The sequence below is a fragment of the Coregonus clupeaformis genome, chromosome 18 (assembly GCF_020615455.1).
Source record: "Coregonus clupeaformis isolate EN_2021a chromosome 18, ASM2061545v1, whole genome shotgun sequence".
NCBI lineage: Eukaryota > Metazoa > Chordata > Actinopteri > Salmoniformes > Salmonidae > Coregonus > Coregonus clupeaformis.
The window spans coordinates 19,084,855-19,099,317 of record NC_059209.1 but is presented as its reverse complement, the minus strand read 5'-3'; the positions used below and the strand labels follow the sequence as shown (position 1 = coordinate 19,099,317).

The 14,463-nt window shown below is 43.6% G+C and overlaps 1 protein-coding gene across 1 annotated transcript in view; it reads right to left on the bottom strand.

Annotated features, from left to right (window-relative positions):
* Positions 1–11,450, bottom strand: part of LOC121551142 (cAMP-specific 3',5'-cyclic phosphodiesterase 4D-like) — a 346,169-nt gene extending 334,719 nt beyond the window's left edge. Inside the window, exon 1 of the mRNA XM_041863696.1 lies at positions 11,249–11,450. Coding sequence (XP_041719630.1) covers positions 11,249–11,439 — 191 coding nt within the window. The 5' untranslated portion in view covers positions 11,440–11,450. The remainder of the gene's footprint in view (positions 1–11,248) is intronic.
* Between the last annotated feature and the right edge of the window lie 3,013 nt (positions 11,451–14,463).

The following is a 14,463-nucleotide window of genomic DNA, read 5'->3' as shown; positions in this document are numbered from 1 at the left end:
TTTGCAAATTATGGTAGAAAATAAGTATTTGGTCAATAACAAAAGTTTCTCAATACTTTGTTATATACCCTTTGTTGGCAATGACACAGGTCAAACGTTTTCTGTAAGTCTTCACAAGGTTTTCACACACTGTTGCTGGTATTTTGGCCCATTCCTCCATGCAGATCTCCTCTAGAGCAGTGATGTTTTGGGGCTGTCGCTGGGCAACACGGACTTTCAACTCCCTCCAAATATTTTCTATGGGGTTGAGATCTGGAGACTGGCTAGGCCACTCCAGGACCTTGAAATGCTTCTTATGAAGCCACTCCTTCGTTGCCCAGGCGGTGTGTTTGGGATCATTGTCATGCTGAAAGACCCAGCCACGTTTCATCTTCAATGCCCTTGCTGATGGAAGGAAGTTTTCACTCAAAATCTCACGATACATGGCCCCATTCATTCTTTCCTTTACACGGATCAGTCGTCCTGGTCCCTTTGCAGAAAAACAGCCCCAAAGCATGATGTTTCCACCCCCATGCTTCACAGTAGGTATGGTGTTCTTTGGATGCAACTCAGCATTCTTTGTCCTCCAAACACGACGAGTTGAGTTTTTACCAAAAAGTTCTATTTTGGTTTCATCTGACCATATGACATTCTCCAAATCCTCTTCTAGATCATCCAAATGCACTCTAGCAAACTTCAGACGGGCCTGGACATGTACTGGCTTAAGCAGGGGGACACGTCTGGCACTGCAGGATTTGAGTCCCTGGCGGCGTAGTGTGTTACTGATGGTAGGCTTTGTTACTTTGGTCCCAGCTCTCTGCAGGTCATTCACTAGGTCCCCCCGTGTGGTTCTGGGATTTTTGCTCACCGTTCTTGTGATCATTTTGACCCCCACGGGGTGAGATCTTGCGTGGAGCCCCAGATCGAGGGAGATTATCAGTGGTCTTGTATGTCTTCCATTTCCTAATAATTGCTCCCACAGTTGATTTCTTCAAACCAAGCTGCTTACCTATTGCAGATTCAGTCTTCCCAGCCTGGTGCAGGTCTACAATTTTGTTTCTGGTGTCCTTTGACAGCTCTTTGGTCTTGGCCATAGTGGAGTTTGGAGTGTGACTGTTTGAGGTTGTGGACAGGTGTCTTTTATACTAATAACAAGTTCAAACAGGTGCCATTAATACAGGTAACGAGTGGAGGACAGAGGAGCCTCTTAAAGAAGAAGTTACAGGTCTGTGAGAGCCAGAAATCTTGCTTGTTTGTAGGTGACCAAATACTTATTTTCCACCATAATTTGCAAATAAATTCATTAAAAATCCTACAATGTGATTTTCTGGATTTTTTTTTCTCAATTTCTCTGTCATAGTTGACGTGTACCTATGATGAAAATTACAGGCTTCTCTCATCTTTTTAAGTGGGAGAACTTGCACAATTGGTGGCTGACTAAATACTTTTTTTCTCCACTGTATGTAGACTATTTAAATATGTATAAAAAAAATCCCATTCAGTTTCACACTTGTAGCCGCCCAAAACCTTCTCACTGCACTAGCTCATAGCTCAAGTCATAAACCCACCTATTTCTAAAATGTATCTTCTTAAAATCAGATTTTAAACCTAACCTTAACCACACTGCTAACCTTATGCCTAACCCTAGCCTTAAATTAAGACCAACATTTTTGTTTTCACTAATTTCTACGATAGGCCTGTAGCCAATTTTGACTTTGTGGCTGTGCTATCTAGTTTGCTGATCCAATCAGAGGGCCGGGTTTGCGTTTTCACTAGCCAATCCATTTTTTTTGGAAGTGCAATACTGTCTCTGACTGTGTGGAGAGTAATCCACAGAGACTCTGTGCCACAAAATGAGTGATAAAACGTTACAAAACCTGGCCACATAATTTTAAAGTCATTAGTCAAAGTCGAGTCCAGAGTCTTGAGGCTCCAAGTCCAAGTCAAGTCATTTTATTTGGGACTCAAATCAGACTAGAGTCCAAGTCATGTGACTCGAGTCCACATCTCACATCTCTGGTCAGTTTTAAGATGAAAGCTTCTTTTAGTAATACAACTTTTTCACGTTACATTTTACCACTTTAGATTCTATAAAACAATAAAGAAAGTTGCTAGCGAAAGCCAGGCTTCTCACTGGTCACTTGTTCATAACTTCAATGCTTGCAGTCAATAACATAATCAAATACTAACCAATGCAACAGAAATGTATATAGTTCTCTCAATCTCCATCACATGAATTCTAATACAATTACTCTTGTACATATGTAAATAACTGTAAATAATATCTTTACATACAATAAATTAACTGTAAACATTAACTCTGTAACCCATGAAAGTTACAACATCCTCCCCCCGATGAACAACTGTGTTCATTTAAATCACTAAGCAAAATATCAACTGAATAGGTCTCTTCAACAAAGTCCCTGAGTTAGTGCGAACTGAACATGACCAAATAGGCCATCTCGGTCTGGAAACAGTTCTTCAATCTTTTGTCTGGGTATGTTCTCTTTTCCAATGAGTGCAACATTACCCACTTTCAGTGGAGTGGACTGTAGTGTGTCATAGCGGTGTGCTGACTTTTAGTCCAGCAAGTAGTCTCTTCGCCAGGTATTCCAGAAGCTGGTCAAGTCTCTGCCTGTGCTTCCATCTGTGTCATTTCTTCCTTGTTGAGCGTTGGGTGCTGAGTGTCAGCTGGAAATGGCTTGGGCGGCAGAGAGGTTAGTCTTTTGCCCACCAGGAAGGGGCTGGTGTCAGGGGTGATGGTTCATCCACTTCATTGTGCATGAAGGTCAGATGTCTAAAGTTTAGGATAGCTTCAACCTCTGTCAGGACTGTGCATATCTCTTAAAAGTTGAGCGAATCTTTCGCAATAACTTTTCTCAGGAATGTTTATACTGATCTGACGAGTCTCTCCCAGAATCCGCCCCACCAGGCTGCTCGCTCAGGCGATGAACCTCCAGGTGATGCTCTTTTCTGAGAAGAACTCCAAAAGTTGGGGATCTTTGATTGCTTTCCACAGCTCTTTCAAGTTCTGATCAGCACTCTTTGAATAGATTACATAATCCTATCTTTGAGATTAATATTTTCAGAGCTAACAGGAATGTCTCCGTTGACTGATCTGAGACCAGTTCCATATGCACTGCTCTACTTAGAGCACAAGTGAACAGCGCAATGTAGGACTTCTTCACAGAACCATTTGCTTTCACGTAGAACGGTCCTGCAAAATCCATACCTGTGACTTTGAATGGTGGGAATTCAGTTATTCTGTCTTTTGTTAAAAGCGCAGTAACCTGCTGTCTGGCCTTTGCTTTGAATCTCTTGCAGACTGTACATCTTGACTAGCTGTCTAACACGCAAGATCCAATATCTTGCTCTGATTTGTACTAGAGTGTCTCTTACTCCAGAATCCATCACTTTCTCATGATAGTACTGTACCAGCATTTCTGAGTATATGCGCTTACTGGGCAGAACCCATGGGTGCTGCTCTCTGAATGTGAAGTTGGACAGTTGCAGTCGTCCTCCTACAATGAGTGATTCGCGTTAATCTAGGAACGGTTTCAGTTCTTAATTTACAGTAATTGTTTAGACTTTTTCCTGCCTTCAGTAGTTTGATCTCCTGACTGAAACGCTGTTGTTGTGTTACTTTGATCCAGTACTTTTCTGCCTCGAACAGTTCGTAAGCAGGCAGTTCATCTTGTGTCTTGTTTGTACGAGCATTGGCTATGAACCTCTTTATCCAGGCGGTCACTCTGAACACTCTTTTCAGTTTACTGTACCTTTCAAGCTCCAACACTGGTTCAGTGATATCTGTGTCATTTGTGGTAAGCTGTACAGTGACCTGGCGACTGGACTTGAGTTCTGTGTTCACCTCTTCTGGAACCTTGTTGTCATCAGTCTCCTCTGACTGTTCGGGGGATGTCAGAATGCTGGGTCTGTTCCACCATAGCTGGCTCTGTGTCAAGTTTCGAACAGTTTGTTCTCTTGTAGGGAGGTCGGATGGATTTGTATTCCCTTCAATATGTGACCATTACTCTGGGTTGGTCAAGGACTGGATCTCTGTCACTGATGCGACAAACTGTTTCCATTTCTGAGCTGAGCTGCAAATACAAAGCAGCACAATCATTGAGTCTGTCCACATTTTGAACTGTTTTACTTAAATTTTCAGTATAATCAGGTTGGTTGCTAGTCTCGCTCCAATCACAGCTCCCATGAGCTCCAGGTGTGGCAGCGTCATTTTCTTGACTTGGGCTACCCAGGACTTGGATGAGACTATTATAATAATAATAATATGCCATTTAGCAGACGCTTTTATCCAAAGCGACTTACAGTCATGTGCGCATACATTTTTACGTATGGGTGGTCCCAGGGATTGAACCCACTACCCTGGCGTTATAAGCGCCATGCTCTACCAATTGAGCTACAGAGGACCACAGAGGACTAGATTTGTCGTTTCTCCGTCTTGTGTTTCACCTTACAGGTAAGCTACTGCACTGTAAGCCTTTTCACTTGCGTCCCAGAACACATGTAGTTTCAGGGTGTGGCTGTTCTGCAGCTGCATGTCTGTTCTGTACCACATTGGCGAGCTGGTGTACCTGGGGTAGTTCTGGACACCACTGCCAATCTCGTGTCAGATCAGTTGTTAACTCTTCGTCCCAGGTAAGTCCTATATCCCACATTTCCTGGAACATGCACTTGATCCTGATGGTGAAGGGGGTCAGGAAGCCAAGAGGGTCGAAGAAGCGTGCAGACGGCTGCAGAACGCTTCTCTTTGCGTTCTCCTTTTGCTTTCAGCACTGCTCCGTGTGTTTCTGGCGCCAACGTGTGGTCAGTTGTCGTATTCTCCTCCCATTTTGTTTTCAGCTCAGGAGAGTTGGTTGCAGTCGACAGCATTTGCTTTGCAGTTGTTGTCACAGAGTAAGCCTCTTCAACATTGCGTGAATTTGCAATGAAGTCATCTACATAGAGTGACTCTCTCAATGTCTCTACAACTTCTGGTTGTTCTGTTGTTTCAGGTGCTTCCTGATTGTAGCTGCGAGCAAGAATTAACTTGGGGGAAGCTCCAAAACACCACTCTGGTCATTCTCAGCACGCGCAGCTCCTCTTCATTTTCTCCCCTTGGTGGGCCTGTGAGCCACAGGAATCTCACCACGTCTCTATCTTTCTCTGCTAGGGATATATGAAGGAAATCTTTCTTGATGTCTGCTTTGAATGTGATCTTGTGTAGTCTGAACTTTATCAGAATGCTGAGCAGATCTGGATTCAGGTTCAGTCCTGTGAGTAGACAGTCATTGAGAGATGGACAGCCATCTTCAGAGGATTTCTTCACAGGGGTGAGATTTAGCAGCTTGAGTGGCGCAGTGGTCTAAGGCACTGCATCGCAGTGCTAACTGTGCCACTAGAGATCCTGGTTCGAATCCAGGCTCTGTCGCGACCGGGAGACTCATGGGCGGCGCACAATTGGCCCAGCGTCGTCCAGGGTAGGGGAGGGAATGGCCGGCAGGGATGTAGCTCAGTTGATAGAGCATGGCGTTTGCAACGCCAGGGTTGTGGGTTCGATTCCCACGGGGGGCCAGTATAAAAAAAATAAAATAATAATGTATTCACTAACTGTAAGTCGCTCTGGATAAGAGCATCTGCTAAATGATGTAAATGTAATGGGACGAGACATCAAACACCACTGTTTTTTTGTCGTCACCTTGTCCTCTCAGAGTACTGCATGGTGAGGTAAGTAGTATTTCACTTTGTCTGCGCTTGATGTGTTGTCCTTGGGCACATCCTCTGCCATATCCTGTTGTAAGTAATCCTCCACTATTTCGTATCTGCTGTACAATGTCACATCCTTCTTCAGTCTTTTCATCAGACCTTCTAACCATTAATTGGCGATTCTGTAGTTGTCTTGGAGTTCTAGCCTTTGTTGTTTCCATGGCAACTCCACGTGGGATCGTCCATCTTCGAAGGTGGTTGTTCTCTCAAACCTCTGTAGACCCTCTTCTTCCTCTGGGTTCTGTGTTTTCTTGCCTGTGATACCCAGAGACTCAAGCTCCCAGAATGCATGCAGTTGCTTGGAGACTAGTGTGTCATCAAGTGGGATGAGCATGCATGTTGCCTCGGCAACACTTAACATGGACACTGGTCCCTGCACCGACCCTCCAAAGGTGCTCTCTAAAGCAACCAAAGTCTCTGTCAGTCTCTCCACTGCCCGATACTATCTGCCAGTAGTTATCTGCTCCTATCAGGACAGAGTTCAGGATCATTGTCATCTCCTGGAAGGTCTGCGAGCTGCAGTCCTTTTCTCTGGAGCTCATGTTGAATCTGCTCACCAGGAACCTTCATTATGGCTGTGCAAACTTGTGGGGTTTCAACTGCTTCTATTTCAATTCTCTGCTATTTTTCCAAGACATTTTCCAAGATGACTTTCACTGTGGTGCGTCATGACATTGCTGGAGCAGAGGAGCCAAACGTGTGAAAGGTGAGTGCCTCTTGTCAGATTATTGGTAGCTTCAGGCCCTTCACAAGGTTTTCATGTATGAAGCTTCTCTGACTGCCTCCATCTAGTAAGTAATGAGCCTTCCACCCTTTTTTTCTCAGTTTGTAGGAACACAGTTTTTTGTCCGTCTGGTTTTATCTTCACTTAATGGGGAATAACTGTGGAAAACAGCATTTTCACCTCACTCCTCTTACTGGTACACACAGCAATGTGATATCTGTTTCCACATGTTGCACATGATACGTCTTTGACTTTACAAAATAGTGCAATTTGTTTCTGTCCTAAACACACAAAGCATCTCCCCATCTTCTTCAGTTTCTCTTTGCGTGCAGCAACGTTGTGGTCTGGGCAATTTTCTGATTTGTGGTCTGCACTGTCACAGAATAGACAGTTCTGTGTCTTCTGGCTGGCTGTGTGCCACAGCAGATGGCATGCTGGGTCTTTTTGCTTTCATTTCATTGGAGGAGCATGACCATGGTTTGCTCTCTTTTTGTTGGTTGCATGATCCTGTCATTTGTAGTGCCCTCTCCCTGCTCTAAACCTCCTTCTGTAGGAAACTCAGACACTTTCTATTCATCATCTACTACCCTCTGACGACTATAGTCAAGAGCTATGCATTTATGTCAGAGGATTTCTTCACAGGGGTGAGATTTAGCAGCTTTGACATGTGAGCACTAATCACAAGATCCTTCCTTCCAAATCTACTCTAAAGCAGAGTGATTGCATAATCATAGTTACTATCCGTTAACACCAGTCCTGCTACTACAGTCCTGCTACTACTTTTGCAGCTGGCCCAGTGATATACGTTTTCAGGTAGGTAAACTTCTCTTTATTGCACATTGTATCATACTGGCTACAAAATGCCATTTGAATTTCTCAATAATCAACTTTGGTAGCTTTACTGATTGTCTCTGTGATCTGTTTGAGTTAGCATCACTCACCCTCGCTGGTAGTGGATTCAGTTCACTCGTTGTGCACAGCTCTTCAGCATGATGACGTGCTCCTTGTAATCCTCCCTGCCTGCAATCTCTGCCTCCAATCCGTCCAACGGAGTTGACTGTTCAATTCCATGAACAAGTTCAAACAAACTGTCCTCCTTAGCTGACAGCAATTCTAACAATGTACTCAAAAGTGATCGTTATCCGGATTTGACTGGATTACTTCCACGTCAATCTGATACAAAATTCATGTTGTGGCACCTCGGATGGTACCCCACTTTTGTCTCATTATTTCTGCTTCATGCCGACGTTCTTCCTCAGCCATTTCAACCACTTCATCCCTTTGTTCTTCGTTGCGGCGCATCCTACCGGGTTTTGGCGCGCGACAGCACCTCTTCCCCATCAGGAAGTTGAAAAGGTTTGGCATGGGCCCTTAAATCCTCAAAAAGTTATATAGCTGCCCCATTGAGAGCATCTTGACTGGCTGCATCACTGCTTGGTATGGCAACAGCACCGCCCTAGAGCTACAGAGGGTGGTGCGGACAGCCAAGTACATCACCGGGGCCGAGCTCCCTGCCATCCAGGACCTCTATACCAGGTGGTGTGAAAGGAAGGCCTGGAAAATTGTTAAAGACTCCAGCCACCCAAGCCATAGACTATTCTCTCTGCTTCTGCACGGCAAGCGGTACCGGTGCATCAAGTCTGACACCAACAGGCTCCTGAACATCTTCTATCTCCAAGCCATAAGGCTGCTAAATAGCTAACAGAATGGCTACACAGACTATCTGAGTTGACCCTTGTATTTTATTTATATTTTTGCACTGTCTCTATGCACACTCACAGGACTCTACACACTCACTGACATTCCAACACACACATAACATGCACACATTTATACTGACTCTATACTCATGCACAAACACATACAATCATCATTTATGCTGCTGCTAATCTGTTTATCATATACCCAGACCTAGTCACCCTACACCTACAGTTGATGTTTACATACACCTTGGCCAAATACATTTAAACTCAGTTTTTCACAATTCCTGACATTTAATCCTAGTAAAAATTCCCTTTCTTAGGTCAGTTAGGATCACCACTTTTTTTTAAGAATGTGAAATGTCAGAATAATAGTAAAAACTATTTATTTCAGCTTTTATTTCTTTCATCACATTCCCAGTGGGTCAGAAGTTTACATACTCTCAATTAGTATTTGGTAGCATTGCCTTTCAACTGTTTAACTTGGGTCAAACGTTTCGGGTAGCCTTCCACAAGCTTCCCACAATAAGTTGGGTGAATTTTGGCCCATTCCTCCTGACAGAGCTGGTGTAACTGAGTCAGGTTTGTAGGCCTCCTTGCTCAAACACACGCTTTTTCAGTTCTGCCCACACATTTTCTATAGGATTGAGCTCAGTGCTGTGATGGTCACTCCAATACCTTGACTTTGTTGTCCTTGAGCCATTTTGCCACAACTTTGAAAGTATGCTTGGGGTCATTGTCCATTTGGAAGACCCATTTGCGACCAAGCAAATTTAACTTCCTGACTGATGTCTTGAGATGTTGCTTCAATATATCCACATAATATTCCTTCCTCATGATGCCATCTATTTTGTGAAGTGCACCAGTCCCTCCTGCAGCAAAGCACCCCCACAGCATAATGCTGCCACCCCCGTGCTTCGAGGTTGGGATGGTGTTCTTCGGCTTGAAAGCAACCCCCTTTTTCCTCCAGACATAACGATGGTCATTATGGCCAAACAGTTATATTTTTGTTTCATCAGACCAGAGGACATTTCTCCAAAAAGTACGATCTTTGTCCCCATGTGCAGTTGCAAACCGTAGTCTGGCTTTTTTATGGCGGTTTTGGAGCAGTGGCTTCTTCGTTGCTGAGCGGACTTTCAGGTTATGTCGATATAGGACTCGTTTTACTGTGGATATAGATACTTTTGTACCTGTTTCCTCCAGCATCTTCACAAGGTCCTTTGCTGTTGTTCTGGGATTGATCCGCACTTTTCGCACCAAAGTACGTTCATCTCTAGGAGACAGAACACGTCTCCTTCCTGAGCGGTATGACGGCTGCGTGGTCCCATGGTGTTTATACTTGCGTACTATTGTTTGTACAGATGAACATGGTACCTTCAGGCGTTTGGAAATTGCTCCCAAGGATGAACCAGACTTGTGGAGGCCTACAATTATTTTTCTGAAGTCTTGGATGATTTATTTTAATTTTCCTATGATGTCAAGCAAAGAGGCACTGAGTTTGAAGGTAGGCCTTGAATACATCCACAGGTACACCTCCAATTGACTCAAATGATGTCAATTAGCCTATCAGAAGCTTCTAAAGCCATGACATCATTTTCCGGAATTTTCCAAGCTGTTTAAAGGCACAGTCAGCTTAGTGTATGGAAACTTCTGACCCACTGGAATTGTGATACAGTGAATTATAAGTGAAGTAATCTGTCTGTAAAGAATTGTTGGAAAGATTACTTGTGTCATGCACAAAGTAGATGTCCTAACCGACTTGCCAAAACTATAGTTTGTTAACAAGAAATTTGTTGAGTGGTTGAAAAACCAGTTTTAATGACTCCAACCTAAGTGTATGTAAACTTCCGACTTCAACTGTATCTACCTCTATCATTCCAGTATCCCTGCACATTGTAAATATGGTATTGGTACTGACCCTGTTTATAGCTTCTTACTTTCTCATGTTCTTATTTCTTGTGTGTTTTTGTTCTACCTTATGCTATTTTTAGTGCTACATTGATATTGATTACTGCATTGTTGGGTTTGGAGCTTGCAAGAAAGGCATTTCACTGTACTTGTGCACATGAAATTAAAGCTTGAAACTTAACTATCTATAAAGTAATGACTCGGGACATCGGTTATAAGATGAACGCTTCTTTTAGTAATAAAACTTGTTCACGTTACATTTTACCACTCTAGATTCTACAAATCCATAAAGAAAGTTGCTAGTGAAAGCCAGGCTAATCACTTGTCACTTGTTCATAACTGGAGCGTTCTCGTTCTCACTTCCACGTCCTGTCGCAAAGCATTCTGGTACTTCCAATACTAACCAGTGCAACAGAAATGTACATAGTGCTCTCAAGCTGCATCACATGAATTCTAATACAATTAGTCGTTGTACATAGAGTTGTATGGTCTGTTTAAACTCAGGGTAATTCCGCTACCGTGGATTTGCCCTCATGCTGCCTTCAACATCAATCTGGATGAAAGCATTTTGACATGCTGGAACATTGGTACAAACGACATCATCGTCCTCAGCAGTTGGATGAGAGCCATTGTGTCAAGCCATTGGACGGTGTAATGTATGTAGCTTGTTGTTGATGAAGAAGACACTGCTCTCTGATCCAGATTTAATGATCAGTGGAGTAAGGCATCATATAGCCCAGGGACTCTGTCCATTCAATGAATTCCAATTACATGGTCATACATTATTCTCTCAGTCCCATTTTACAAAGACATTGCTTGGCCACAAAGCACCTGCCAAACTTGATGTGTTCTCTGATGCCCTGATCAAAATATTTCCCAGATCTGTATATTATGCCCCTGATAATGAAATCAGTCAATTACAGTGCTAGCAAAGATAACTTTATTAGAAATACACTGATGATTCAGACTTCAGTAGACAAGTGAGTCAGGGTTCACTTCAATAACTACCAAAAACACACAGAAAATGAAGCGCTACATTTGTATAACTGTAGCTCATCCAAAACGACAAAGCACTCTTCCCATTCAGCCCGACAGTCTAAACATCCATTATGGTAATTGCATTTGAACAAAACTAACAAGGGAACCAACAAACATACACACACACACACCTCACCTGCTGGTGTCAGCTGAGGTGATGGCAATGAGTGGCGGGGTACGTAGGGGCAGTGTGGTCGGTCGTGGTGGGATTGTGACCGTGTCTGGTTCAGGTTTATGGTTGCAGTAGTACTGCTCAGCCTGCCTGAAGGCCAGAGGGGGCAGCTGGACGGTGCGACAGGACAGCCTCCGGACCAGAAAGGTTTCCATACAGGAGACTGGCCCCGGCTCTGGAGAGTCTGACAAATCATCTGACACCTGGGACCGATGAGAGGAGAGACAGGCGTTCAGGGGGAGATATACCTGATAATGAGATAAATAAACAGAGGACACCAAGAGGTACCTGAGGGGAGAAGAGGAAATATGGCATCTGAAAGAGAGATGGTCAGGAGGAGAGAGAGAGATGGACAAAAAGAGTGGATAGATGTTCAGGAGATACTGACACAGAGAGCAGAGAGAAATAACCTACCCACTGGGCAAAAACTGGTTGAATCAACATTGTTTCCACGTCATTTCAACAACTAAAATTATATGTGATAACGTTGAATCAACGTGGAAAACTGATTGGATTTGCAAAAAGTCATCAACGTAAGGGAATTATGTCTTTTTTTCACCCAAATTTTAACATAAATCCAATGACATGGTGAAATGTTTTGTTGATTTCATGTTGAATTCACGGTAGTTGACAACTCAACAAATCAAAACTAGACGTTGAACTGACGTCTGTGCCCAGTGTGTATGTACTTGTGAATCCATTAATTCTTATCAATCCATTCAAATTAATTGAGGCCCTCAATTCAAACTATTAACAGTTGCACTGTAGTGCCTTCATGTAAAGCTCTACCCGTCAGGAGTGTCTTCAACCTATAGACAATCACAAACCCTGTCCATACCAGAGAATAGAATTGGCAGAATTAGAACGTGCTCTATTTGGTCCACATTGGTTCATGTCGGAGCCGACAGCAGGTATGGATCCACTCCATAGAATTAGGATTGAAACCCGTTCTTTGCACTAAGCTATATTCATACTAGTCTGGCATATACAGTGCATTCAGAAAGTATTCAGACCCCTTGACTTTTCCACATTTTGTTATGTTAGACTTATTCTAAAATTGATTAAATTGTTTTTTTCCCTCATCAATCTACACACAATACCCCATAATGACAAAGCAAAAACAGGTTTTTAGAATTTTTTGCATATGTATTAAAAATAAAAAACGGAACTATCATATTTACATAAGTATTCAGACCCTTTACGCAGTACTTTGTTGAAGCACCTTTGGCAGTGATTACAGCCTCGTCTTCTTGGGTATAACGGTACAAGTTTGGCAAACCTGTATTTGGGGAGTTTCTCCCATTCTTCTCTGCATATCCTCTCAAGCTCTGTCAGGTTGGATGGGGAGCATCACTGCACAGGTATTTTCAGGTCTCTCCAGAGATGTTCCATCAGGTTCAAGTACAAGCTCTGGCTGGGCCACTCAAGGACATTCAGAGACTTCTCCCGAAGCCACTCCTGCATTGTCTTGGCTGTGTGCTTAGGGTCGTTGTCCAGTTGGAAGGTGAACCTTCGCCCCAGTCTGAGGTCCTGAGTGCTCTGGAGCAGGTTTTCATCAAGGATGTCTCTGTACTTTGATCCGTTCATCTTTCCCTCGATCCTGACTAGTCTCCCAGTCCCTGCAGCTGAAAAACATCCCCACAGCATGATGCTGCCACCACCATGCTTCACCGTAGGGATGGTGCCAGGTTTCCTCCAGATGTGGTGCTTAGCATTTAGGGCAAAGAGTTCCATTTTGGTTTCATCAGAACAGAGAATCTTGTTTCTCATGGTCTGAGAGTCCTTTCGGTGCCTTTTGGCAAACTCCAAGCGGGCTGTCATGTGCCTTTCACTGAGGAGTGGCTTCCGTCTGGCCACTCTACCATAAAGGCGTGATTGGTGGAGTGCTGCAGAGATGGTTGTCCTTCTGGAAGGTTCTCCCATCTCCACAGAGGAACTCTGGAGCTCTGTCAGAGTGCCAATCGGGTCCTTGGTCACCTCCCTGACCAAGGCCCTTCTCCCCCGATTGCTCAGTTTGGCCGGGTGCCCAGCTCTAGGAAGTGTCTTGGTGGTTCCAAACTTCTTCCATTTAAGAATAATGGAGGCAACTGTGTTCTTGGGGACCTTCAATGCTGCAGAATTGTTTTGGTACCCTTCCCCAGATCTGTGCCTCGACACAGTCCTGTCTTGGAGCTCTATAGACAATTCCTTTGACCTCATGGCTTGGTTTTTGCTCTGACATGCACTGTCAACTGTGGGACCTTATATAGACAGGTGTGTGCCTTTCGAAATCATGTCCAATCAATTGAATTTACCACAGGTGGACTCCAATCAAGTTGTAGAAACATCTCAAGGATGATCAATAGAAACAGGATGCACCTGAGCTCAATTTGGAGTCTCATAGCAAAGGGTCTGAATACTTATGTAAATAAGGTATTTCCATTTTTTTATATGTAATACATTTGCAAAAATTTATAAAAACCTGCTTTTGCTTTGTCATTATTGGGTACTGTGTGTAGATTGAAGAGGAAAATGTTTTTTTAGAATAGGGCTGTAACCTAACAAAAGAAAGTAATGGGGTCTGAATACTTTCCGAATGCACTCAAAGACTCACATTCCTTTCAATCTTTTACCCAGATTTTTACAGATTTATGCCGATAAACCTGTTATTTGTGGTGGGAGTAGTATTACTAGAGACGTTGGTTATTAAATTATTATCCCTGCATGTGTGTTATTCCAGTGGACGATTCGCCCGGGATTAGTTTTTTCAAACATCCCCCTGTACATTTGATTTCTTCATTCAATTGATTTATGATGAAAGCCTGGAGGGTAGGTTTTTATTCTAGGGAGTTAAGATATTTCAAAATCATGTCTAGACGATAACTATAACGTATAGTCCCCTTGTTCAGTGCTCGGTAATCAATGCAAGGGCGCAGACCTCCGTCTTTCTTCTTCACAAAAAAGAAACTTGAGGAGGCAGGTGAAGTGGAGGGATGTATTAACCCCTGACGCAGGGACTCGGAGACGTATGTCTCCATTGCCTCCGTTTCAGCCTGCGACAGAGGATACACATGACTCCTGGGAGGCACAGTGTCTACCCGGAGGTTTATCGCGCAATCCCCCGCCCGATGAGGTGGTAATTTGGTCGCCTGCGTTTTGGAAAACGCCTGCGCCAAATCGAGGTATTCGGGGGGAATGCG